Raw genomic sequence first — 25,050 nt, forward strand, 5'->3', positions numbered from 1 at the left:
AACAAACATTGCAGTGTCATATGTAATGTACCTATTTGGGAAGGAAAGGATATGAAGGAGCCCAGAGCTGTCAACTTCACATATCATGTTATTAAATAATCTTACACAAGCTCTATTCTAGAACTAAAAGGATATGTCTCCTTAAATTACATCTGTCAACTTACTAGTTACTGTCTATGTTGTTTTTCAGGGAAAATGAGTAATGGAAGGTGGGGCTTAAGCAATTTTAATCAATTCCCACAACCAGGAGATTGCACTGGCATGGAGGAGAAATTAGAATGAATTCAAATAGCAAGAACTGTATCTACATCTACCTAATAGCAGACATCCAGGTAGAAGGGATGAGAAAAATGCACTTATCAAACAATAACATATCAAAGGATAAATTTTGTGAATGTGGAAACTGAAAATATGCCTTAACATTCTTAAAGTTTTATGCTGCACAAAGTATGTAAGCAAAATTTTATGCTATACAAAATAGATAAACAATATGCTATACAAATACATAAACACATTTATCTGTACTTGGACAGATAAATATTTTTGTTTTCATTAATATATTTTTCACATTATTAATAGTATCAGTCTATAAATTTAAGAAAATGTCTAGCAAAATAATTATAAACAATATAGTCAATAAATATGTGTTTATTAACTTAATGACTTTTTATATTTCAGAGAAACAAGAGTCAAATCACATAACATGAATTGGGTAAATGAGAGTGTCCCACGGGAGTTCATTCTGTTAGGTTTCTCAGATCGACCATGGCTAGAGTTTCCACTCTTTGTGATGTTCCTGTTTTCCTATATTCTAACCATCTTTGGCAATCTGGCAATAATTGTTGTGTCACATCTGGATCCTAAACTCCATACCCCCATGTATTTTTTCCTCACCAATCTCTCACTCCTGGACCTTTGCTATACTACAAGTACAGTTCCACAAATGCTAGTGAACATACGTAGCGTCAGAAAGGTAATTAGTTATGGTGGCTGTGTGGCACAACTTTTCATTTTCCTGGCCTTGGGTTCTACTGAATGTCTTCTCCTGGCCGTCATGTCCTTTGATAGGTTTGTAGCAATTTGTCGGCCTCTCCATTACTCAGTTATCATGCACCAAAGGCTCTGCCTCCAGTTAGCAGCTGCATCCTGGATTAGTGGCTTCAGCAACTCAGTATTGCAGTCCACCTGGACTCTTCAGATGCCATTGTGTGGTCACAAAGAAGTGGATCACTTCTTCTGTGAAGTCCCTGCACTGCTCAAGTTGTCCTGTGTTGACACAACAGCAAATGAGGCTGAATTGTTCTTCATTAGTGTGCTATTCCTTCTAATACCTGTGACACTCATCCTAATATCATATGCTTTTATTGTCCAAGCAGTGTTGAGAATACAGTCTGCTGAAGGTCGGAGAAAGGCATTTGGGACATGTGGCTCCCACCTAATTGTGGTGTCACTTTTTTATGGCACTGCTATCTACATGTATCTGCAACCACCATCCCCTGCCTCCAAAGACCGGGGAAAGATGGTATCTCTTTTCTATGGGATTATCACACCCATGTTGAATCCCCTTATCTACACACTTAGAAACAAAGATGTAAAGGGAGCTTTTAAGAGGTTGATTGCAAGGATCTTAATTAAAAAATAAGGAGTTCTCAAACAATAGGCCTTATTAAAGACTTGAATTTAACACAGCTTATAATTTAATTCTATCCAGGTTGCTTTATTCTCAGTACTCTTAGAAACAACTATAATATGATGATCTTCTTCAAATAAAATACCTTTGACAGAGAACTACATCTGCTTTCTGCCACTTTAATGTATCTACTCCACAAATCCTGAGTAACGGCATTTATTGATCCTTCCAAATAGTGTATAACTTTAAAATCTTTAAGATCTCAAGCTTTATACCACTGGTTCAAATACTTAAGGAAGAGTCTTCCATTCGTCTGAGACTAGAATAAAAGCTTAGAACTCCTTTCCCCAGAAACAACATTTTTATACATATGCAATACACTCATACTCACACACAAACATACATGCCACAAATTTCTCTTAGACAATTATAGGAGATCCAACAGAAAACTCAAGCCATCTAGTCTCCTCTTCTTAATTGCAGATATAAGGTTAACAGACTTACTTAAAATCTTAACACTATTCTCACATCAACACAATACTTCAACCTGCGAAGATTTTTCTTCCACAGTTTTACTTAGATCTTCATTCTCTTATTTCTGTACTTTCCATTCCTCCTGAATTGAAGTGTTCTACTCAATTCCACCTACCAAATAAAATTGGTAGCTACATTTTAGACCTAAATCAAATAACTATTTTTGACTTTTTAAATGATTTCTCTACTTGATATATTATCTCGTTCCTTTTAACCCCTAAAGCATTTGTAGTTTAAATCATAAAAAGTCCATTATGTGATGATATCCACCACTTGTTTCACTCACTTTTCTTGTGAAGGAACAAAAGCTTATTAACTCCATGTCAGTTCCCTTGAGGTAGCATAGATTACAATATATACCTCTTCAGGGCCAGCCAGGTAGCTCACACCAAACACTCTGGGAGGCTGAGGCTGGAGGATTACTTGAGATCAGGAGTTCAAGACCAGCATGAACAAAGTGAGACCTCTGTCTCTACTAAATTAGCCTGATATAGTGGCTAGTGCCTGTAGCCCCAGCTATTTGGGGAAGGGGGCAGGGTGGAGGCTGGGCAAGAGGATTGCTTAAGCCCAAGGATTTGAGGTTGCTGAGTTAGGCTCAGGCCATGGCACTCTACCCTGAGTGACAGCAAGACCCTGTCTCAAGAAAAACAAATGAACAAAACACTAGTGTTGTAAACAGAGTTCACCTGCTTTGAAATAGTCTAGTTCCTAGAGTTCTTAAATCCATCTGAATCAAATGCATTGAATTCTTATTAATATAGTTAAGTTCAAGATTTGGCATAGCAAATACTAGCCCTTATAGAACTTTCTTGAGTAATTTTCAGTATACATTTATTTTTCTTGAGGCCTGCCAAGTGCCCAACCCTATTCAAAAAGTGCTTTGATTAATTCAAAAATAACAGAATACAAACTGGAAAAAAGCAGTTGAGGAATTTGAAACCTAGAGGAATTAATTGATTTTTTTACATGTCTAACAGTACAAACATACAATTAAAGCTTATATCAAGGATTCTGACTTCCAGCCCAGTACTCTGACCTTTGTTAAATTTTTTTTTGTTTGTTTGTTTATTTTGAGATAGAATCTCACTCTGTTGCCCTGGGTGGAGTGCCATCATCATAGCTCATAACAACCTCAAACTCTATATTTACTTCTAATTTAAGGGAATTTCTTGAAATTATCTGAGATACCATGTCAATGATATCAAGAGACTTGAACAGAAACTTCTCTGATGAAGACAGGTGCATGGCCTATAAACCTATGAAAAAATGCTCATCATCCTCACTCATCAGAGAAATGCAGATCAAAACTACTTTGAGATATTATCTAACTCCAGTAAGAATTGTTCACATCACAAAATCCCAAAACTACAGATGTTGGCATGGATGCGGAGAGAAGGGAATGCTTCTACACTGCTGGTGGAAATGCAAGCTAATACGGCCTTTTTGGAAAGAAGTTTGGAGAATACTCAAGGAACTAAAAGTAGACCTACTGTTTAATCCTGCAATTCCTCTACTAGGTGTATACCCAAATGATCAAAAATTATTTTACAACAAAGACATTTACACTAGGATGTTTATTGTAGCCCAATTCATAATAGCCAAGACATGGAAACAGCCCAAGTGTCCATCAACCCATGAATGGATTAACAAATTGTGGTATATGTACACCACGGAATACTATGCAGCCATGAAAAAAGACAGAGACGTCACATCTTTTATGTTTACCTGGATGGAGCTGGAACATATTCTTAGTAAAGTATCCCAAGAATGGAAAAAAAAGTATCGAATGAACTCGATACTACTATGAAATCAATATATAACCACCTACACAATAGTACAAATGGCAAAACATAACTATAGTCCATAAAGTAGAAGGGAAGAAGAGAGAGAGGGATAGGGAGAGGGGATATGGGACCTCACCTAATGTGCATGATGCAATGATACATTTCAAAACTATTAAGAAATGAGTATAATTGTGATGGATGTGGTACTTGGTTCAATGTAAACATTTCACACTGTATATCGAAGCAGTACCCTGAACCCCACAAATGCATCAATGTACAAAGCTATGATTTAATAAAAAATAGTTAATTATAAACAAAAAAAGAAAATATTTTAAATTGTATATAAAACCAGCACATTATACCCCATGATTGCATTAATGTACACAGCTATGATTTAATAAAAAAAACTTGTATTAAATAAATTTGTATGCTATTCTCTTCTTGTCTGTTGTTAGTGAGACCCAACCATAAACCTTGTGATGAGTGAAGAAAAGATATTGTTTTATGGATAAAACAATACTCAACATATACTATGTGTCAGCATAGCTTCAGAAGCTACAGACACAGCAGTAAACAAAACTGACATAAAATCCCTTTCTTTTTGGAGCATCTAATCTGGTGAGTAGATAGAAAATAAAGTAAAATTTATGATACGTCAGAAGGAACTACTATGACAAGAAGCTTAAAGCAAAAAAGAGGAGTGGGATGTATACATTTCTCTGTTTGAAGGAGGGTGTTACTTTATCAAATAGAGTGATCAAAGTTCAGTGATAAAATGCCATGTGATTCATAGATGAAGGAAACTCAAAGAGGAATGACATTGAAGGAGGGAAAAGACCAGGGGAAATTTCTGGGGGTAAAGCTTTATAGGAATAGTGAAGAGACACTGCAAAAGCCTATATTGGGCCTGTGCTTGGAGGGTTTTTCATGATTGGATCACAGCGAACAAGGCCTGGAGTGGGAGGAGATGGAGTGCATGTGGAAGGAGGTAGGTATGCAGATCTCATGGGACCTTGTGGATAATTTTAAGGGCAGCAGTTTGGTCTGTAGCTAGTTACACATTATCCACTCCTCCATCTAAGCTAAGCTCCCAAGTAGGATCTTGTAAAAAAGGCTGCAGTTCCTGAAAAAGGTAGAGGTGGGAATGAATGAATGAACACCATGGAGAAGATGGTACTGATGAAAACCACCTGCCAGTTTTAAAAAGGGACAACAGAGACCTGAGGATTACTGGAGTAGAGACTTTCATGCTAGGCCCCAAATCTTAAATGCATGCAGAGGCTTTCAACATGTGGGTCCAGATGTGTCATAATCAGGCTGTTATAATCAGCCTGGGTTGTTTAACGAACACCATAGACTGGGTGGTTTAAACAACTGACATTTGTTTTTCACAGTTCTGAAAGCTGGAAAGTCCAAAAGCAAGGTGCCAGCATAGTGAGCCTCTAGTGAGGGCTTTCTTCCTAATTTAGAGAAAGCCACCATAATGCTGCATCCTCACATAGCAGAAAGTGAATCACAGGGCTCCAGCCTCATAACCCTATTACCTCCCAGAGGTCCTGCTTCTGTGTCATCTGATTTTGAGTCTGCAAGAGTTATTTTACAACTTTGTAAAATACAGGTAATGGTGGCCATACAAAATTTGTGTCTATATACATGCAAATTTATTCTGTGTCATAGTAGGCACAGAATGGATGGACATCTTCCCTAAACATGTTTTGGGAATATTTCCACCAAACAGTTTTGGCCTCATTTACATGTTCATTTCAATATTCCTAATCTATAAATAACGTCTGTACTCTGGATTTTTTTTTAAAGGTAGCAAGGCTAGCAATTACCTCATTAATGAGTTACACAAAATCTTTAACACAGGTCCGTTTTTAGGTTTATAGATGAGAGTCGTAATGACACCTTTTTATTTTATTTTATATTAATGGGTTCAGGTTCATTGAGGGTACAACGAATTAGGTCACCCTGTTTGCATTTGATAGGTCAAGTCCCTCTTATAGTTGTCTCTCTCCCCCAAGAGATGTGCCATACACCTTAACCCCTCGTCCTCCTCCCCTCTTTCTTTACCCAGCTCCCTTGCTCCCCCCCCCCAAATTGGTTTGAGTTTTTCTCTTTTGTGGTTATCTAATAGATCGTCTATTGGCTTCATATTAGAATTGAGTACATTGGAATCTTGCCTATCCATTCTTGAGATGCTTTACTAAGAAGAATGTGTTCCAACTCTATGGAGAATAATGTAAAAGATGTAACGTCTCCATCTTTTTAAAAGGCTGAATAGTATTCCATGGTATACATATACCACAGCTTGTTAATCCATTCCTGGATTTGGTAGGCATTTAGGTTGTTGCCACATTTTGGCGATTGTAAATTGAGCTTCGATAAACAGTCTAGAATTGCACCTTTTTTGCGGGGGGGGGGGTAAATTATCCAACAATGATAACTTTGCGCTCAGTTTGCCTGGAAGGATAGTCTAGAGCCACCTCCATAAGTATCAGAACCAAAATTTAAGGCAAACGTACACAATTTTAAAATCCTGCACTGTGTCGTTTTTCTGTGGGGAGACCAGGTAAGAGGGCAACACAAGATCTTGGTTTGCCTTCCCCTCACCTCTGGCTTCTTCCCTCCTCTTTTTGTTCCCCCGCCTCTTTCTTCCTCTCCTTGGGCTCTCTTACTGCTGGATCCTCTTCTCCCTTTTTTCTTTCTTTCTGCTCCGATTTGTTTCGCCCTTTCCCTCCAGAACCCAATCGGACGCTGAGCCTTCCCAATAAGCCTTCCCAAGGTAACAAAATGTCCTCCCGCCTCTCAAACTAGGGGAGTAGAAATCTTCCAGAGCGCTTCCTGACTGAACGTGTGGAGCCTCGGAGCGCTCTACAGTTAGACACCCAGGGCCCCGCAGCAGCAGCAGATAAAGCAGCAAAGGTCCGCAACCCCAGTCGAGTGCAAGCACCACCGGGGCTGCCCAACTATACCCCGGAAACCAGCCTGGAACTGGGCCCTCCATTCGCTGGCTTCTAGCGTCACGCCGGACGCTCTAAAGTTGTAGTGAAACGTTTATTTTCATTGAGAAGAACGTAGTCTTGGAAGTAGCAAGAGGTTTTACTCATAGAGCATTGGTGGTTCAGTGGTAGAATTCTCGCCTGCCACGCGGGAGGCCCGGGTTCGATTCCCGGCCAATGCAAGTACCTTTTTCAAATCTTTCAAAGACCTTAAAAGTACTACGTTTCAGTTTCAAAATCAGATATTTTCTCCATCTAATATTTGATTGGGTCCTAGTTTGGGGTTACATTATAAATAATCGAGGCACGCTGCTTTCCTGTTACAAAAACATCGAGTTTGCTTTAAGAATATTTGAAAAATTTAAATTAACTTCGAATTAATTTTCTTGTTATAGGCATGAATAAAACGAATGTATCTTGAAAAAAATAGGTTTATTTAAACACACAAAACAAGATGTGACGTTAGAAGAAAATACAAGAAAAGAATTACTTGAAGACTCTAACTTAGCGAAGCAGAGTGGCGCAGCGGAAGCGTGCTGGGCCCATAACCCAGAGGTCGATGGATCGAAACCATCCTCTGCTAGCTTTTTTTTTTTTCTTCTCCTCCTCTCTAAAGGAGGTGTGGGTAATGTTAGGGATATTTGGGGCCCAGTCTCAGCAACCTTTTCAGGCCTGCTGGTGCCAAGGAAAAGTGACGGCAAGCAGTTGTTCATATTCCTCTGAGAGAAAAATAATGCATAAGCCAGAAAGCAGCTTCCAGCTAAGAAAGGTTAGTTTCGCTATCTCAGAGAGCAGAGAATTAATAATATATCCATCACATAAAATATCTCAGCCTTTGCTTACCACCATTTTGTAAACAAGAATGTTATTCTATATAGCTAGATAATTCCTGTTTTAACAGAAATTCAGCTAAAGGGAGTTGGGATTTTAAACCACCATTCTTCCAACAATCTCTTTCTCTTGCTCTTTTTTTCTTATCACTTATTACTATGTAGCATATAGTGTATTTTATTCATTTAGTGTTTTTTCTCCCCTATGGAAAGTAAAGTCACAAGGACAGGGATTTTTGTGTTTTGGTACTGTGGTTGTCATGGTACTTAGACCAAGGCCTGGCACAGACTGACACATCACATGGTACTGGTGATTTGGTGAATATTAGCCACAATTTCAATTCAACAATCATCAGCACTTGACACTATTTTTCGACCTTCTTTCACCTTTTGAAAATTTCCTGAAGAGTACAAAAATGACCGTACAGAACTAATCTATTATTTAACATTATAACATATGAGTATTTTACATTTTAAAAAATGCTCATAAAATGTAAGTATTCTCCAATTTCATCCCCAATCTTATTATCTGCTTTCTCAGGGCAACTCTAACATGAACTTGATTTTCATTTGTTTCATTTTATTTTCACTCTTGCCTACATATAGGCCCATGGCAATACAATTTCCATCTAAGATGGATTTCAAGACACTGTTCTCAGTAACAAGCTTCCTATTCTCACAGATCACAAAGGGCACATGTGATTTATGTAAAAGAAAAACATTTCCAAGAAAAATGAAACATTACTCTCTATTTTCTCTTGGGCTTAAGAAAAGAATTACAGTATGTTCTTGGATATTTTGACCATAGACAGAACTTTGTTTCAGACTGATAAGTTCTCTCAACTGTCCACAAGGTACTCTCTATTTATAAAGTTTCCTATTGGCAAGCATAAAAATAAAAAGGCAACAGCTATATAAATTAAGATACGTAGTCAATTTGAAAAGAAAGAGACTATAGGACTTCAAAGCACACTTGCCTTGTGTTGTGAGAACTTGTCTGAATCAAAATGGAATTGCTGATGTTAAGAAAATGCTGCCAAATAAGGACATAACAAGAGTTTTTTTCTTTTAATGTTTGTATGCCTGATAACAAAAACTATCACAAAAGACTATAAAAACTACCACCTTATATAAAAATACTTTTGTGAGGGTATCTGTCCAGCAACTATTTAACTTCAAACAGGCATTATCTTAGTTTCTACCTCCCTGAATACTCATATAGTATACTATGGTGTGGGTGATTCCCATTACAATACTGTATTCCCAAATAAATATCATTTCTTTTAAAGTCTCTCCCTATTTGTTATTTAGGTCGACAGTATAGTACTGCTTTTTCTAAGATTGAAACACATCTTGTCATATGTTACGTTTGTTAGTGATAGCTTCATGTAACCTATGTGAAGGACACTTATTTTTAGAAATATACTATTTGTGCTAGGAAAAGACTTTGAAGATCACTTTTAGTTTAAAAAAAAAAAAAGTCCAGGAAGAGGAACAACTAGGTAAATTATACTGGACTTAGTGGCAATGGCAGCCAGGGTAGATAATGGATAGAAGGAACTCAAGTCATCTTATTCCTCAAATTATTAGTTTTTATTTGTCCATTTAATAGATTTAGATGCCAACTACTGAGATTTTCAAACATCAGAATTTCCCTGAGAGGCCCCCAAACTCCTTGTGTGGGGCTCTATTCCTCCACTGCAGAACTGAGTGTCTATCTGGTGAAGTTTGGAAGAGGAAGATGCTAGCTTATAGCCTTACTTTTCTTTCTATGCTCAAAAAAGAGGATAGGCTTTCAAAAGAACAGGTAGGAGACCAATTGGATAAGGTGTTAATTTCTAGTCTTTTCTAGGTTTGACTTCTGTTACCTGTTGATTCTTCCCTGATAGATAAAAATACATAGAGGGTGTTCTTAATAATTGACTTCTTTTGGGAGAAATTGCATTTAGTCAGATAAGAGACAGATAGGAAAAGTCCCTTGGGCATTTGCTATTTCCCAAATGCTTTTTAGCTTCAAGTAATCAACATAACAATGTGGTAGTCAGATTTGTAGTGTAATTTAGACCAGGCATTTCTGGAGGGCTTGTTGACAAGAGTCCAAGTTCTTTAAACCCCTCAAAGCTAGCAGTAGCCTAGTGTTTTACACCTAGGCATGTCTGGCAGCTGGCAGACTCAGGGCTAGGATTCTGGGGGTCCTGTTGACCACAATACAAGATCCCGTGTCCCCCTTTTTTCTGGCCTTAGATGGCCCTATGGTTACATGGTGGCTGAGAACAGGATGCCTAGCACCCAAAGATTACCATCACCTGAGTCCTGCCTGGGCCTAGATAGAAATTATTGAAGTGAGTTAGGCAATTTTATCCCCAATTTGTAAAGTTTAAGTTGTAATCACATGGTGTGCCTGCATGATTTTCCTTTCCTTTGTTTCCCTTCTTCTGATTGTTAATGATTACTTGAGGCACCTTGCTTTGAATAACTCAAATTAAGTTTTTGCATTATGCTGTCAATGTGATTTATGATTTTTGATTGAGTCAAGAGACATATGGGAGGATGGCCTGGTGCTACACTTGAGATACTGCTGGCTTAGTGTATGCCTCTCATCAGTTCCCATCAGTTATTTCACCTGAGATAACTGAATCTGCATTTTTTTCTCACATCAACTGCTCTTAGTGCAGATCCTAGCAAAGGTTGTGGGGACCCAGGCCCCCACATAACAACCTGACATATTTGGGGCTAGCTATTTCCTGAATTCCTTCAGTATACATTGTAGGAGCAAGGGAAAAATTTCCCCTTTATCCTCTGAAGGTTCGCTGAAAATTACTAACAAAAATGCAGATTAATTGGAGAAAAAGTATACAAATTTATTTGATCATAGTTTTACGTGGCATGGGGACCTTCAAAATGAAAACCCAAGATACAGGGGACTTGTCCATTTTAAAGCTTAGGCTCAACAAAGCATGGACAGCCCTGTAGAAATATGATTGGACAAAAAAGGGTATGATCTCATGCTCATAGATTGAATGGCCTGTCTGTTTAGATTCTTCTTGGCCTCTCTTACTATATACATTCCTTTTTTCTGGGAATAGGGCAGGACCCTCTCTGAACTGGGGGGTCTTATAACCTATAGTCAAACAAGGTAGGTTAGATAATTTCTTTATGCCCAGTTTTTACACAGAAAGATGTGGAGGAGAGAAGTTAGAGTAATATTTTTGGGTTTTATGGCTGGCTTAGGAGAAAAGAGATCCTAATTTCTATGATACATCTTGGGGAAGAAGGATTCTAGTTTCTATGCCTAACCTTGATACAGGAGGGCAGAATGTCAGAGAAAAACTTTTGTTTCTGAGGCCTTCATTTTGGGTTATCATTTTCTGAGTCCTAAAAACATATATCAAAACATCACACTGTACCACATAAATGTATATAATTATGATTTTCAATTAAAACTAATATTAATAAAAAATGAGACAAATGTAATATATATAGAAAAGAATGGGTTAAATTATTCAGATAACTACTTAATCTATAACAAACAACTCCAAACCACTTCACCACTTTTATCTCATTATTGTTGGTGAGCTCAGAATTTAAAATTTTTCTTTTAATTCATTTCTTTATCCATTCACTTAAGTGCCAGAAAATATCTCCTGAATGCCTACTGTGTGTGAGACCTAGTGCTCTCCCCAGAGGGACCAAGAAAAAATGGATTCTTTCCAGTTGAGGACTTAAAAAGCTGGGAAGGTTTGAGCATTTAATCTGGCTTTGGTAGCAGAGGGAGTAGCTTGGAGAACAACTTTTCATGGGCTCAGGAATCTTTGATAATGTTCAGCTGTGAGATTGTCCCGTCCTGCGGGACACGGTTATTCGGGGGGCGAGGGGGACCCAGCCTGTAAAGAGAATGGGTGAGAAAGAGAAGGAGGCCAGGCAGATTTCTTGTCAAGGCCTCATTTAATGGGGGTAACAGATCAGTTTTTATAGCATTCAGAGAAGACAAGAGGTGGGGGGCAGAGGAATGCAGGAGTTAGAGCTTGCATCAATCTCCTGCTGGGAATGTAAACGATGTGTCTGAAACATTTTATGGCTTCTCTGGGAAGAACAGCTCCTTGTCTGATAAGGGAAAAGCAGCTCCTTATCTGATAAAGGTTAGCATACTCCAGACAGTGGGGATGGGCGGCCATCTGGCGTCATTTGGCTCCCGACATGAGATGAAGGGATTAATAAAGTCAGCAGATCCTTTTTGGTTTGGTCTAAATCATGTCATTTTTTTTTTTATTAGTTGGCAATATTGAAAATTTAGAATATTTCATATTAAAATGCATATCCTCTTGAAAAATTGGAAAGTTCACTATCCTTGTGCCTGCATCACTATAAGGGAGAAATCAATGAAACTGCATTGTATAGGTTTGTGCTCTTTAGTTTTCCGAAGTTCCCACTGGACACATTAGTTTCCACAGTAGGTGACATTTATGAATGTTAGCACTATGGTTGTTCCTACAGTGGAATTTTAAAAAGGGTTAAATATGTCATGGTCCATATCTCTCTCAAAACTGAAAATATGAACTGATATGGTGGCTCACACCTGTAATCCTAGCACAGTGGGAGGGCGAGGTGTGTGGATTGCTTGAGTTCAAGACCAGCATGAGCAAGAGTGGAGGACCCTCCCCTATTAAAAAAAGTAAAAACTAGCCTGATGTCATGATAGGTGCCAGTAGTCCCAGCTACGTGGGAAGCTGAGGCAAGAGGATCACTTGAGTCCAGGAGGTTGAGGTTGTTGTAAGGTATGATGCCATAGCACTTTACTCACTCAGGATAACAAAGTGAGACTCTGTCTAAAAAATAAAATAAAATAAATTAAAGAAAAGAAAAAAAGAAAGAAAAGAAGAAAAGAAAGAAAGAAGGTGTGGTTTCTGGTATTTGACCAGTTTGCTCTAATATGCTGGGCCCTTGGGAACAACTGAGGTTTAACTTCTGGTTTAGGGAATATCATAACTGTCACATTATCCAAAGAGTAAGATAAATGTAGACATTTTATGAAAGATAACTTGGAACAGCAGGTGGGGATCAAAGCATAGAAAATGGTCTTAGGTGCTGTTGTGGACTGAATTGTGTGAATTCTTAACCCCCAATGTGATTGTATTTGAAGAAAGAACCTTTAAAGAGGTAATAAGATTAAATGAGGTTGTAAGAGTGGGGCCCTATCTTTAAAAGAAGAGGAAGAGACACAGGGGTGAGCATGCACAGAAAAAACACCAAAGACATAGCAAGAAGATGATAGTCTATAAGCCAAGGAGAGGGGCCTCAAGAGAAACTAAACCCACTGATATTAATCTTGGACTTTGGGCCTCCAGAACTGTGAGAAAGTAAATTTTTGTTGTTAAAGTTGCTCAGTTTGTGGTATTTTTAAATGTCAGTTCTGTCAAACTAGTACATGTGTTTTAATAGGTAAGGGAGTTAGACTTTGGAGGAGGGGAGAACCCAAGCATTTAAAGGAAAATAAAAAAGAAAGAAGGAAGGAAGGACAAAAAGAAAGAAGGCAGGCAGGCTTGTGAAATAACCAAGGCTGCCAAGTGTACATTGTTATTTTCATCACTGAAAACCTGCAACTTAGTCCTGTAATTATCATTTGAGAGACAAGACATTGTCTTCAAACAGCAAATGAGCAAAAATCAGGCTTACATTGATTTTGGCAGGTGCTCAAGTTTATAGGAAACATTCAAGTATTTAATATTTCGATGACTAGAGCTAGAAAGTATGATCCTATTATTATTTATTTTAGATTATAGAGTATTTTGTTATAATTTTTTTGTTCTGTTTGTTTTGGACAGCTCTGACCAGGCCACAAAACTCAACTTTCTCTCCTTACTCTTGTCTTTTCCACCTACTCCTAACCCTTTTTAACGGACGCACGAATGACTCGTGAGGTAATTACTAACTTAAATCTTGAAGGTAAAAGGAGATAGAAATGATAACCCTACCTAACCACTGACTGTCAGCATAAAGTTGGGAAGTACAGGTATTTCAATTGTGGTTGGAAAACACGTCTTGAATTTGTGCTGCTGCTTTTTTGCCACAAGATGGCAGAAGAGAACAATACTTCTTGGCCTACCTACTCCGGATAATTTTTCCTCAGATCTCTCAAGGATTGGGGGCAAAGTGAGGAATCAGTCTCGCTAAAAGAGCAAACAGGGGCCGGGCGGGGTGGCTCACGCCTGTAATCCCAGGACTCTGAGGGGCCGAGGCGAGAGGATCGCCTAAGCTCGAGACCAGCCTGAGCCAGAGCGAGACCTCGTCTCTAAAAATAGCCGGGCGTTATGGTGGGCGCCTGTAGTCCCATCTACTCGGGCGGCAAGAGAATCGCTTGAGCACAAGAGTTTGAGGTTGGTGTGAGCGTGACGCCACGGCATTTTAGCTAGGGCGACAAAGTGAGGGACAATTAGGGACCGCTCTTCACCAAGTAGTGCCAGGTCTGGGTGAGAAAATCTCTTCTTAGGAAAGTAAACGGCAAACACGTATATTGACCTTTAGAATGACTTCAGGTCTATTGGTAGTTTGTCAGAGACAAGACTGTTCGTCCGAGATAGAGTCCTAACCCACAGTTGTAAGGGAAATGATAACAAGGAGAGAAAGAAAAAAGTAAAGGGTGATTTTTAAGCCTCGAGTGGGGATATGTTGAAGGGGCTTGCCATTTTGTTGCTAAGAAAAGATTTTTACAATAGCACTATTTTATTGGAGAGGGAATGACGTAGTGGAAGATGTTAACGCTATAAAATGCAGGAAAGCTATTGAGAAGGGAAGTTGAAGGACTTTCTATCATGCCTCAAAAATTTCCCCTTGCTTCTATTCCTATCTCATGTTCTTGGGACACCTCCTACCTCTGTAGCCTTTTCTGCGGTCTGCTTCTTTTTAAATGTTGGATTGTCTGATTTTTGTTTCAGGATTCCTAATCATGAACTCTCAAATCTCAGGCTGAAAGCTGCACCCCTGCCACAGTGAATGCTGATACATCCTTCCTCCTTAACGCCGCCTGATTATACAAGAAAGCAACTTTCCTAAGGTGCTAGGTTCCTTGTTCAACCTTTTAGCCTTCAGGAGCGTCTGTGACTTTTAAGGTTCCCTTTGCGCTTTGACACCAGTCATTTCAACTCACCCTAATGTCAGTGGATGAGTTGGCAGGGCTCTAATCTCAGTGTATGTTCTCTAAGGTTATAGGAAACGGGCGCTGAATAGTTAATTCCGCCCAGGATCTAACGGCAGAAAACGAACTGTGAGTTTACACTTTCTGGTTCTTAGCTGCAGAGCCTGAGGCATTACCGCAATTAAGGGAATCCATAATTCTAACGTACAGAGAAACTCTTCCAAAAACACAACCCGGATGAGACTATCTGGCAGATTGTAGCCTTTGGCAGGCTTTTCAAATAGACCAACGGCCAATCGGAGACTTAGGGGCGTTACTAGCATCAACGGAAGCGCAACCAAAAGAACTTTGACAGCGGTAGCGGAGAGCGGAACTACACGCCTCTCTTTTTAAAGGGCATCAACGAATTAAAACTAAGAGCCTGACCACGCGTCCAAATGCCTACGCAACAATGTGTATCGAAGACTATTCATTTTTTTTTTCCTATTAATCTCGTCTCCATAAAACTAAGCCACAGGCAAAATGCATCAGCTATTTGTCTGAAACCGTAGGTGGCTCTGAAAAGAGCCGTAGGATTTAGACTTGGGAGCAAGCTCACTTGGAGCTGGTGTACTTGGTGACGGCCTTGGTGCCCTCGGACACAGTGATACCATATGTCTAACGCTGGATTTCCAGGTTCCTAGTCTCCACGATTCCATGATTGAGTCATCAGACTATAGAACGAACAGTGAGGTTTTGTTTACAGCTCATACAAGACCACACACCACCTCCTTGCAGGGCAGGATGCAAGTGTTACAACTCTTTATGAGAACAACTCTTACAAAGAGCTTAAGCCTCTTTGTAGAGCACAATCAGCAATAGAAGTGCTACAGCTCTTACAAAGGACCCACCCCCTTTGCAGGGCAGGATGCAAGTGTTACAACTCTTACGAAAACAACTCTTACAAAGAGCTGATCCTCTTCGTATAGCAGGATCAGCAGTTGAAGTGCTATAGCTCTTACAAAGGACCAAGTCTCTTTGCAGAAGAGTCAACAATAGAACTGCCACAGCTCTTGCTCCTTCTTCCTCAGAAGTCTGCAACAGCTTGCTAAAGTTCTGCTCTTCTGCCCTATATTCCTGGATGGTCTGCGATGATCTGCCCCCAAGCCCTCTGCTCAAGGGTCTTATATAGGGGTAATCCTCCTGAGAGCTTAGCTGTGATTGGCCTATAGACCAATCAGGAGCAGGATTGAAAATGGACCAATCAGGGATGGGCTGAAGGAGTCGCCAGTGTTTTCCCTTGATTGGCAGGTCCTCTAGCGCCCCTCTACTGGAGCCTCTGGGGGAGGAAAGCTCCCCAGCTTGCTCCAGCCGGCCAGTTCCTTTGCTGGCTGCTGTCACCAAGACGAGGTGGCAGGTCCCCTCCCCAGGCCCTGCTCGGCTGAGCTGGCTGGGGCGCCACTTTTCCGGTATCAACAGCATGCTTGGCCAGCTCCCCAGGCAACAGCAAGCGCACGGCAGTTTGGATCTCCCTGAAGGTGATGGTCGAGCGCTTGTTGTAGTGCGCCAGATGGGATGCCTCACCGCAGTGCGCTCGAAGACTAACGAGTTCATGATTCCCATGGCCTTGGACGAGATGCCGGTGTCGGGATGGACCTGCTTTAGCACCTTGTACACGTAGATGGAGTAGTTCTCCTTGCGGCTGTGCTTACGCTTCTTGCCATCTTTCTTTTGGGCCTTGGCCACTGCTTTCTTGGAGCCCTTCTTTGGGGCTGGAGCGGATTTAGCTGGCTCCGGCATGGCAAAAAGGAATAAAATTGTGAACAAAGAAAAGGAAGAGTGAGAGGTTTGTCGCCTCCTCCTTTTATGTATAACAACTCATATGCAAATGAGTGAGTAAAACCCTCTTTCTGATTGGAGTTTACTGGTGACGACGTCTATGTCCCTACCTCCAATCAAAACACTTACTTTAAGAAACTTCATTTGCATTGTTTAAAACGGAATTGCAAGTTTAGCCAATGGTTCAACGCCTTTTACGCGCCCAGCTGCGGCTATAAAATGTGCAGACTTTTCTTACTTTTAGTATTTTGTGGCGTAAGTCACCGGCAACTTTAAGGTAACTTGATAATGTCTGGACGCGGTAAGCAGGGCAGCAAAGCTCGCGCCAAAGCCAAGACCCGCTCTTCCCGGGCCGGACTCCAGTTTCCTGTGGGCCGAGTGCATCGCCTGCTCCGCAAGGGAAATTATGCTGAGCGGGTCGGAGCTGGTGCTCCAGTGTACTTAGCAGCTGTTCTGGAGTACCTGACCGCCGAGATCCTGGAGCTGGCAGGCAATGCTGCCCGAGACAACAAGAAGACGCGCATTATCCCGCGCCATCTGCAGCTGGCCATCCGCAACGACGAGGAGCTGAATAAGCTGTTGGGTAAAGTCACCATTGCGCAGGGCGGAGTCCTGCCCAACATCCAGGCGGTGCTGCTGCCCAAGAAAACCGAGAGTCACCACAAGGCTAAGGGCAAATGAGGCCTGAATTCACACTAATTTAAACTTTAAGCTAAACCAGAGGCTCTTTTCAGAGCCACCCACCATTTCTGTGGAAGAACTGAGCACTGTTCTTAAACTCTGTCATAATTTGGCTAAATTGGAACACGTGAAATAACTAGTCTAATGTTTTGTTTGAGAATAACAGGCCTGGTAAAGTCAAATTTGCATTTTCCTAAATTAATAAGTCAGCTTTCTTTTATCGTCACCCCCCACAAACCTGGGTCGTTAAACACTACTGGTGATTATTTCTCCTGCAACTATAATTAAGTGTTGAACTAATTTTTGCTTTGCTGGATCTTTATAGCAAAACCTGATGGTCCCTAAAGTAAAATCTCTGTCCTTACTCAAAAAGCTGTTTTTACAGCTACTTTTTCTCCTGGAAAAGACCTAACCATGAGGTGTAAACTCAGTCACTCCCCACACGCTGATTAAGTACGTGATTTACATATTAAATAGTACAGTAACCCATTTGATTGCTTCAAAATCAGTTAATGAAGATGTCAGATACCAATTATTGGTATTATATAGTCATACATATATCAAACTCGTTTCTTCCTCACATCATGCTGGCCAACCCAAAATTCTGGTGGTGTTCCAGGGGCCGGTCTATAAACTGTTCTGTTCTGGGTAGTAATTAAAAAGAGATTTAATGAACCAGGCCTTTCTCAACAGTCACCAAAGAACTACCAATAGCCATGTGAGTGAGCCAACCAGGAAAGGGAACTACTTTTGAGACAAAAAATTATTTACTGTATTTTTTTTTTACATTATTTAAAATAGAAAAAAGGTCCCAACGAAAATGAATTTAAGAACAATTAAGGCTGATTTCCTAAAATTCCACGTCAGATTCCCTTTTCTTTGGGGGAATCTTGAATCGAAAACAATAAACAATAAAATTAGTAGCTTGGGGGAAAAAACCGTTCAGAGGCGGTGGTTAGGAACCAAATAAAGATTGTATTAAAAACCAATCACGTTACTCCTACAGTGTTTCTGACCAATGAGGATCAGATCATAGGTATAAATTCTGCTCGTGCCACCATCTGCTCAGTTGCTTGTTTTCTGAGCTCTGCGTTGTCTACTATGGCTCGCACTAAGCAGACAGCTCGCAAGTCTACCGGCGGTAAGGCTCCGCGAAAGCAGCTCGCCACTAAGGCGGCTCGGAAAAGCGCTCCGGCTACTGGTGGAGTGAAAAAACCCCATCGCTACCGGCCAGGCACAGTGGCGCTGCGCGAGATCCGTCGTTACCAGAAATCAACTGAGCTGCTTATCCGCAAACTGCCATTCCAGCGTCTGGTACGTGAGATCGCGCAGGATTTCAAAACCGACCTTCGCTTCCAGAGCTCAGCGGTGATGGCGCTGCAGGAAGCTTGCGAGGCCTACCTGGTGGGTCTGTTTGAGGACACCAACCTGTGCGCTATCCACGCCAAGAGAGTGACTATTATGCCCAAGGACATCCAGCTTGCACGCCGCATCCGTGGCGAGCGAGCATAAATTGTCCTGCAGCAGGGCTTGTTCGCTTTCTCCCTCCCAAAGGCTCTTTTCAGAGCCACTTCTGTTCTCACTGACAGCAGCTGTTACACAACTAGGTTGAGTGTCTGAAAAATTGCCTTAAGACCAACTTGAAACGAGAAGGAACTTAAGAGCAAACAAATTGCGGCATCTTGTTTTCCAGGCCTCTCAAACAGGCATAAGATCACTAGGGCTTAGGACCAAGTAAGTTACCTATCAAAGAAGCTAAATACATGGTGTCTGTAAATAGAATAATTTGCTGTCAATCATTCTCTGCCTTACTTTTCCACTTACGCATTAAGCATTTTGTCCCAGGTAACTTATCACAATTGTTCTAATAATTGTGAGTTAGGTATATTGTCTTTCAGTGTTTTAAGATGAATTTTTGTATGTGAACCTGACAAAATGGGGATATGTTGGTACCCTAATAACTTTGGTTTTTCCAAAAGTACTCTAACAATGCAGGACAAACCTGAGCCAGTAGAGTTATTTCTTTCAAGGATCCCGAGATGGGAAAGGAGATCTGGATGAGCTTTCAATGGCTATACAAAAATAGTAAAAAACAAACTCTTTTGGTGTGTGCCACACCCTTGGGGGGCAAGACACGATTGCAAGAGGGACTTTACCTAACAAAAGCCACCAGTGAAACCTGGTTTCTTGTACCCTCAATGAGTCCCCAACAATAAATAATTAAAAAAAAAATCCATAAAAACAAAAATAAGGGAAGAAGGCTTCATTTCCCTTAAGCAGAACTCTTCCAACTCTTTAGCAAGCACAGCTACTAGGATTTCAGAGTCTTCTGAGATCTGGTATTTTAGGTGTACTATGTATTGGTAGGGACATTTCCTATTTGAAGCCTAGCTTTGGGCATAGAAGTGCTGGGTTTAGAAAATGTCCAAAAATTCATGGATACTTTTCCCATCAAAATGAATTTAATTCCTCTACTCTTGAGAGTAGGCAAAATTTACAGAATGGCTTCTACAAAATAGAATAAAGCAAATGGTATAGTCAAAGCTATTTTGGTGACTAGGTCATAAAAGATATTGTGCTTCCTACTTGTGGTCTTGGGTCACTTGCTCTAGGGGACCTCAGCTACGATGTTAGGCAGACATTCAAGCAGCCCTGGGGAGAGGCCTGCTTTGTGAAAAATTGAGGCCTTTCTCAACAAGTCACCAAAGAACTACCAATAGCCATGAGTGAGCCATCTCTAGCCCCAGTGAAGTCTCAAGACTGCAGCCTCTGATGACAGTTGTGACACATGGGGTTACTTTGTTTAGGGCTGGACAGGGACACCCCCCTTCTGTGTGTTTGTCAAAAAGTGAGGGGGAAAAATACTCAGACCGCCATCTCTAGGCACTTAAAGGTCACCCTTTCCAGGCCACACCCTCTGGGCTCTAGCAACATCAGGGACAAAGCAAGCCTGAAAGATTCTGGGAGGTGTCTTCTTAAGAAGGGAGCCAACAGCCTAATTCTTTGCCTAAGGCAACAACTGCAAAGATCACATTCCTGTGCTAAATTTAGGATCATTCTCTGCCCGAAGATTTCTGTGGAATGTTTTCCCCAAACCCCCTGCCTGAAGGATAGGCTTTAAGTACCTTAGGTACAGGATTCCAAGGGCTTTCCACTTATATTTGACCTCTACCTTGCCAGGGGTTCTGTTCTCCCCTCTTTTGTGTATCATGCCTACCAATCTTTGTCCCTGTCAATAAACTCTATCCTATCACTTATCACTGTGGCCTGTAGTTTCATACTTTAAATGCTGAGAGCCAGGGCTCAGCACAGAGAGAAATTCTGGCAACAGCTGGACTCTTGATTTCTAGAGGTAATGAGCCAGAATCATACAACTTAGCCACGCTTGATTCCTGATCCTTAGCAAATGTATGAAATAATACATTTGTTGTTTTAAGCTCTTCAATTCTTGGGTGATTTGTTACACAACAAGAAATTTTTTTTTTCTTTTTTAAGAGACAGAGTCTCACTTTGTCACCCTCCGTAGAGTACTGTGACGTCACAGCTCACAGCAACCTCCAGCTCTTGGGCTTAGGTGATTCTCTTGTCTCAGCTTCCCGAGTAGCTGGGACTACAAGCACCTACCACAATGCCCAGCTATTTCTTTGTTGCAGTTTGGCTGGGGCCAGGGTTTTTTGTTTTGTTTTGTTTTTGCGGTTTTTGGCCGGGGCTGGGTTTGAACCCACCATCTCTGGCATATGGGGCTGCTGCCCTACTTCTTTAAGCCACAAGCGCCACCCCGGAGCCAGATTTGAAACCACCACTCTTCGGTATATGGGGCTGGTGTCGTACTCACTGAGCCATAGGTGCTGCCCCATATGCCCGAAATGTTTTAGGCCATAAATTATGCTGATTATTGTTTAAGATAGGGGTTAACATTGAACTTAAATGTATAAAACTATAATGTTGGAAACGGCACAATAAATTACTGATACAATTGGTAAAACAAGAAGAGCTAGGAGTCGTTCAGTAGTCTTCATTAGTCTAGATGAGCAGATCCCATCTCACAACTCTGCACCTCACCTCACCAGGGAAGTCGGGACTTCCAGAAACTTGCCTGTCATTGCCTGAAAATCTGCAGGATTTATTTTTGTTGCTATCCAGAGAAGCTGGAAACCAGCTTAGTGCTGCTAAGGATGAATCCTATAGGGCTACTTTATAGAGAGGCACCTGATATGGTTGCTTCTAGCCATCAGTTTGGAAAGGGGGAAAATCTCACTTTTTCTTTTTTTCCAATTTAACTTAGCAATAAATAGACTCTAAGGAATCAGTTTTCATATGAACAGATTTATAGACCAGTATTCTATCTTTTAAAAATTTACCATTTCCCAGTAGAACAATCAGCACTTCACTTTATAAACCTTTTTTACATTTAATTATTATCAAACCTGATTTTATTTACTTATTTCACAGAGATGGGTCTTATTCTGTCACCTGGGTTAGAGAGCAGTGGCATTAAAAGGACATATAGTGAGAATATGATGGAGTACTGTCAGGCTAGGGCAGAAATGACACAGCTGGTCTGGTTTGTTTAGGTCCTGTCTAACCTTCACTTCCTATCTCCCATTCTTATTTTGTAAATTTAGCTGCCACCCTGAAGATGCCTAACTTGAGTAGTTTAGGTGGATTGATTTAGGAGATTAACTTTTGAATTGAAATGTTGTTTTAGGTCATAAGTTATGCTGATTATTGTTTAAGATAGGGGTTAACATGGTTTTCACATTGAACTTAAATGTATAAAATTATAATGTTGGTAATGGAAGATCAGAACAGTTTGGGAGAGGCTACTCTCACTATTATCCAGAATCCCAGCCTTCTGACAAAGTTTGGTGAACCTATCCTCAACTCTGCATATCGGCTGACAGTGATGGCTGGCCAGACACTCTTTGTCCAGTAACAACATGATCATAGCAGCCTCTGCAGCAGTGGTTCTCAGCCTTCCTAATGCTGTGACCCTTTAATACAGTCCCTCATGTTGTGGTGACCTCCAACCATAAAATTATTTTTGTTGCTACTTTGTAACAAAATAATTTTGCTACTGTTATGAATTGTAATGTAAATATCTGATATGCAGGATGTATTTTAATTGTTACAGAGGGGTCATGACCTCCACATTGAGAACCACTGCTCTGCAGCCTCCAACTCCTGGGTTTAAGGGATCTTCCTGCCTCAGTCTCCCAGGGAGCTGGGATTACAGCCATGAGACATGCCCAGCTATCATCAAACTTGATTATTAAAAGAATATTGTGAGGTAGGTAGGAATCAGAAAATTTAATAAGGGCTCAGCTATTTCATAAGCAGGAAATCTTAGGGCAAGTTTGGTGTGAATGCATGCTGGCCTAGAGATTGAAACTGAATCCTTTTTGCTCTCTCAGTGGCCCTGTCTAGTTCTTGGAAATTTTCTACCAATCAGAGGTACCATCTCTAGTGGTCAGATATATTACACCTGTTATTTAAACTGTTGCACATTAATATTTTGTGATTTTCTAGATCCAATATCAATTGATACTAATGTAGGGAAGGAAAAGTATCTTCTTTCTACTCATCTTAAGTTTGTTGGTGGGGGCCCCTGTTACAAATGACAGATTAATGAGAAAAGTATGGAAATTTATTTCACATAAGTTTTATGTGACCCAGGAGCCTTCATAAGGAAATGAAGACCCACATTCCTGGGTTAAACCTGAGTGTATTTATGCTTGATCTGATGAAGAGTAGAGTCTAAGGAAATGTGATAGGACAAAGTATAAGCCAGGTGGGGGAAACTTAGCATTCTTTTCATTCAGACTCTTCTCTGCATCTCCTGTGTTCCTGAGAGAGGATACTCGGAAAAAGTAAGGTCTAAGAGAACAGAGGTCTTCTCAAGGAGATCCTAAGGCTACACCAGCGAGGACTTCCCCTGTTGTGACTCAACTCTTAAGAATTTGTAGACTTTACTTCCTGGGACCTGGAAACTTTCTTCTGTAAAAGCCTGTGGTTCTATAAAAGCCAGAGCCCACTTCTCCAAGCTTGATTCAAACTGACCAATGAGAAAGGTAGTGGTGAGTGGGAATGTTTTGACTGGAGATAAAAATAAGACCAAGCCAATCTGCAAGCACGACCATTGTAAATTTTTCCATGCACTTGCTCCCTGGCTGAAATAAAGCTCTTCCTGTTTTAAACATGGTATTTGGTTGTTTGTTCTCTCCATTGGGTCTTATCTTCCTCCAACATGAGGATGCTCTTTTTCTTTGGTTATATTCACGGTACCTCTAACTTAAGGACCTACTTCAGAGGAAGGTCAGAAAGTACTTCCTATTCATGCTATTTCTCAAATTCCTTCAGCTTAAAATATTTGACACGCCAAGACTTAATATTTTGGGGTGGTATGTCCCATAACTAACAATTAAATTACAGATTATTTCAAAGACCATTTTCCTTAAGAGTATTTTCCTATTAAATGGGTACTTTACTTTCCTCAAGAGATTGCTTTTATTGAGGCTCAGAAAACAGGACCCCTGTCACAGAGAGAATGACCTGGAAAAAAAGAATGGCAAAAACAATTTCTGTCTACCTAACTCTTGGGGAACTGAAACCTTCATGCTTGCCTCAGGCCAGTGGTCAGGAGGGGCAGGGAAGGCCTCTCATTCTTTGTGCCACAGGAGGTAGCTCAAAGGAATTATCTGGGTGGAGGTAACAAGATCTGTTTAGGTTGGGCTCAGCACTTGTAGCTCAGTGGTTAGGGCGCAGCCATATGCACTGGTGCTGGTGGGTTCCAACCCAGCCTAGGCCTGCAAAACAACAAAAATAACAAAAAAATAGCCAGGCATTATGGTGGACCTGTAGTCCCAGCTACCTGAGAGGCTGAGGCAAAAGAATTGCTTAAGCCCAAGAGTTTGAGGTTGCTGTGAGCTGTGACTCCACAGCACTCTACCAAGGGTGACATAGTGAGACTCTGTCTGGGGGGGAGGGGGCATGGGGACATATATATCTATCTGTTTAGGTAAAGATGGGATTAATTCAGGTATAGGTCACAAGACTGTTTTGGCCCCAAATGGGATCATGGAATCAGAATTTTTAAAAGTTCTGTGTTTTTTTCTGTTCAAAAGCAGGAATTTGGATTTTTGAGACCATTGTGTGCCATTTTCCTCCTTTGCTGACAAAGTATTAAACTTTTCTTACCTTCTCCTCAAACTGCTTTTCCCTCTTTTTCTGATGCAGCTTCAGGGAACAAGTGCCAAACTTTTAGAAATACCCCCAAATAATAGTCTCAGTAAAAGCCTCCGAAGCACGTTTTCCTCTGACCTTGTCTTGTCTTTCAGTACCCCTTTCCCCCAAAATTAGCCATAAAAACTAGAATCCCGGCTCGGCACCTATAGCTCAACCGGCTAAGGCGCCAGCCACATACACCTAAGGTGGCGGGTTCGAATCCCCAGCCCGGACTCGCCAAACAACAATGACAGCTGCAACCAAAAAATAGCCGGGCGCCTGTAGTCCCAGCTACTTGGGAGGCGGAGGCAGGAGACTTGCTTAAGCCCAGGAGTTGGAGGTTGCTGTGAGCTGTGATGCCACAGCACTCTACCCAGGGGGACAGCTTGAGGCTCTGTCTCAAAAAAAAAAAAAA

General features: G+C 40.8%; 3 protein-coding genes, 2 non-coding genes and 1 pseudogene across 5 annotated transcripts; 5 read left to right on the top strand and 1 right to left on the bottom strand.

Annotated features, from left to right (window-relative positions):
- The first annotated feature begins 703 nt into the window (after positions 1 to 703).
- LOC100955820 (olfactory receptor 2B2) lies at positions 704 to 1,642 on the top strand. Its single transcript, XM_012812785.1, has one exon. It carries the CDS (start codon positions 704 to 706, stop codon positions 1,640 to 1,642), a length of 939 nt encoding a protein of 312 aa, XP_012668239.1.
- A 5,419-nt stretch (positions 1,643 to 7,061) lies between these two features.
- Positions 7,062 to 7,132, top strand: TRNAG-GCC. The gene has a single exon. It is a non-coding gene; the product is annotated as a tRNA-Gly (tRNA).
- A 329-nt stretch (positions 7,133 to 7,461) lies between these two features.
- On the top strand, positions 7,462 to 7,533 carry TRNAM-CAU. The gene has a single exon. It is a non-coding gene; the product is annotated as a tRNA-Met (tRNA).
- Positions 7,534 to 15,506: 7,973 nt separating this feature from the next.
- On the bottom strand, positions 15,507 to 16,691 carry LOC100942885 (annotated as a pseudogene).
- Positions 16,692 to 17,006: 315 nt separating this feature from the next.
- Positions 17,007 to 17,413, top strand: LOC100941944 (histone H2A type 1-like). Its single transcript, XM_003801857.3, has one exon. It carries the CDS (start codon positions 17,019 to 17,021, stop codon positions 17,409 to 17,411), a length of 393 nt encoding a protein of 130 aa, XP_003801905.1. The 5' UTR covers positions 17,007 to 17,018; the 3' UTR covers positions 17,412 to 17,413.
- A 1,081-nt stretch (positions 17,414 to 18,494) lies between these two features.
- LOC105888222 (histone H3.1) lies at positions 18,495 to 18,955 on the top strand. Its single transcript, XM_012812790.2, has one exon. It carries the CDS (start codon positions 18,513 to 18,515, stop codon positions 18,921 to 18,923), a length of 411 nt encoding a protein of 136 aa, XP_012668244.1. The 5' UTR covers positions 18,495 to 18,512; the 3' UTR covers positions 18,924 to 18,955.
- The last annotated feature ends 6,095 nt before the right edge of the window (positions 18,956 to 25,050 follow it).

Source organism: Otolemur garnettii, unplaced genomic scaffold, assembly GCF_000181295.1.
Source record: "Otolemur garnettii isolate 467f Iridium unplaced genomic scaffold, OtoGar3 scaffold00223, whole genome shotgun sequence".
Classification (NCBI taxonomy): Eukaryota; Metazoa; Chordata; class Mammalia; order Primates; family Galagidae; genus Otolemur; species Otolemur garnettii.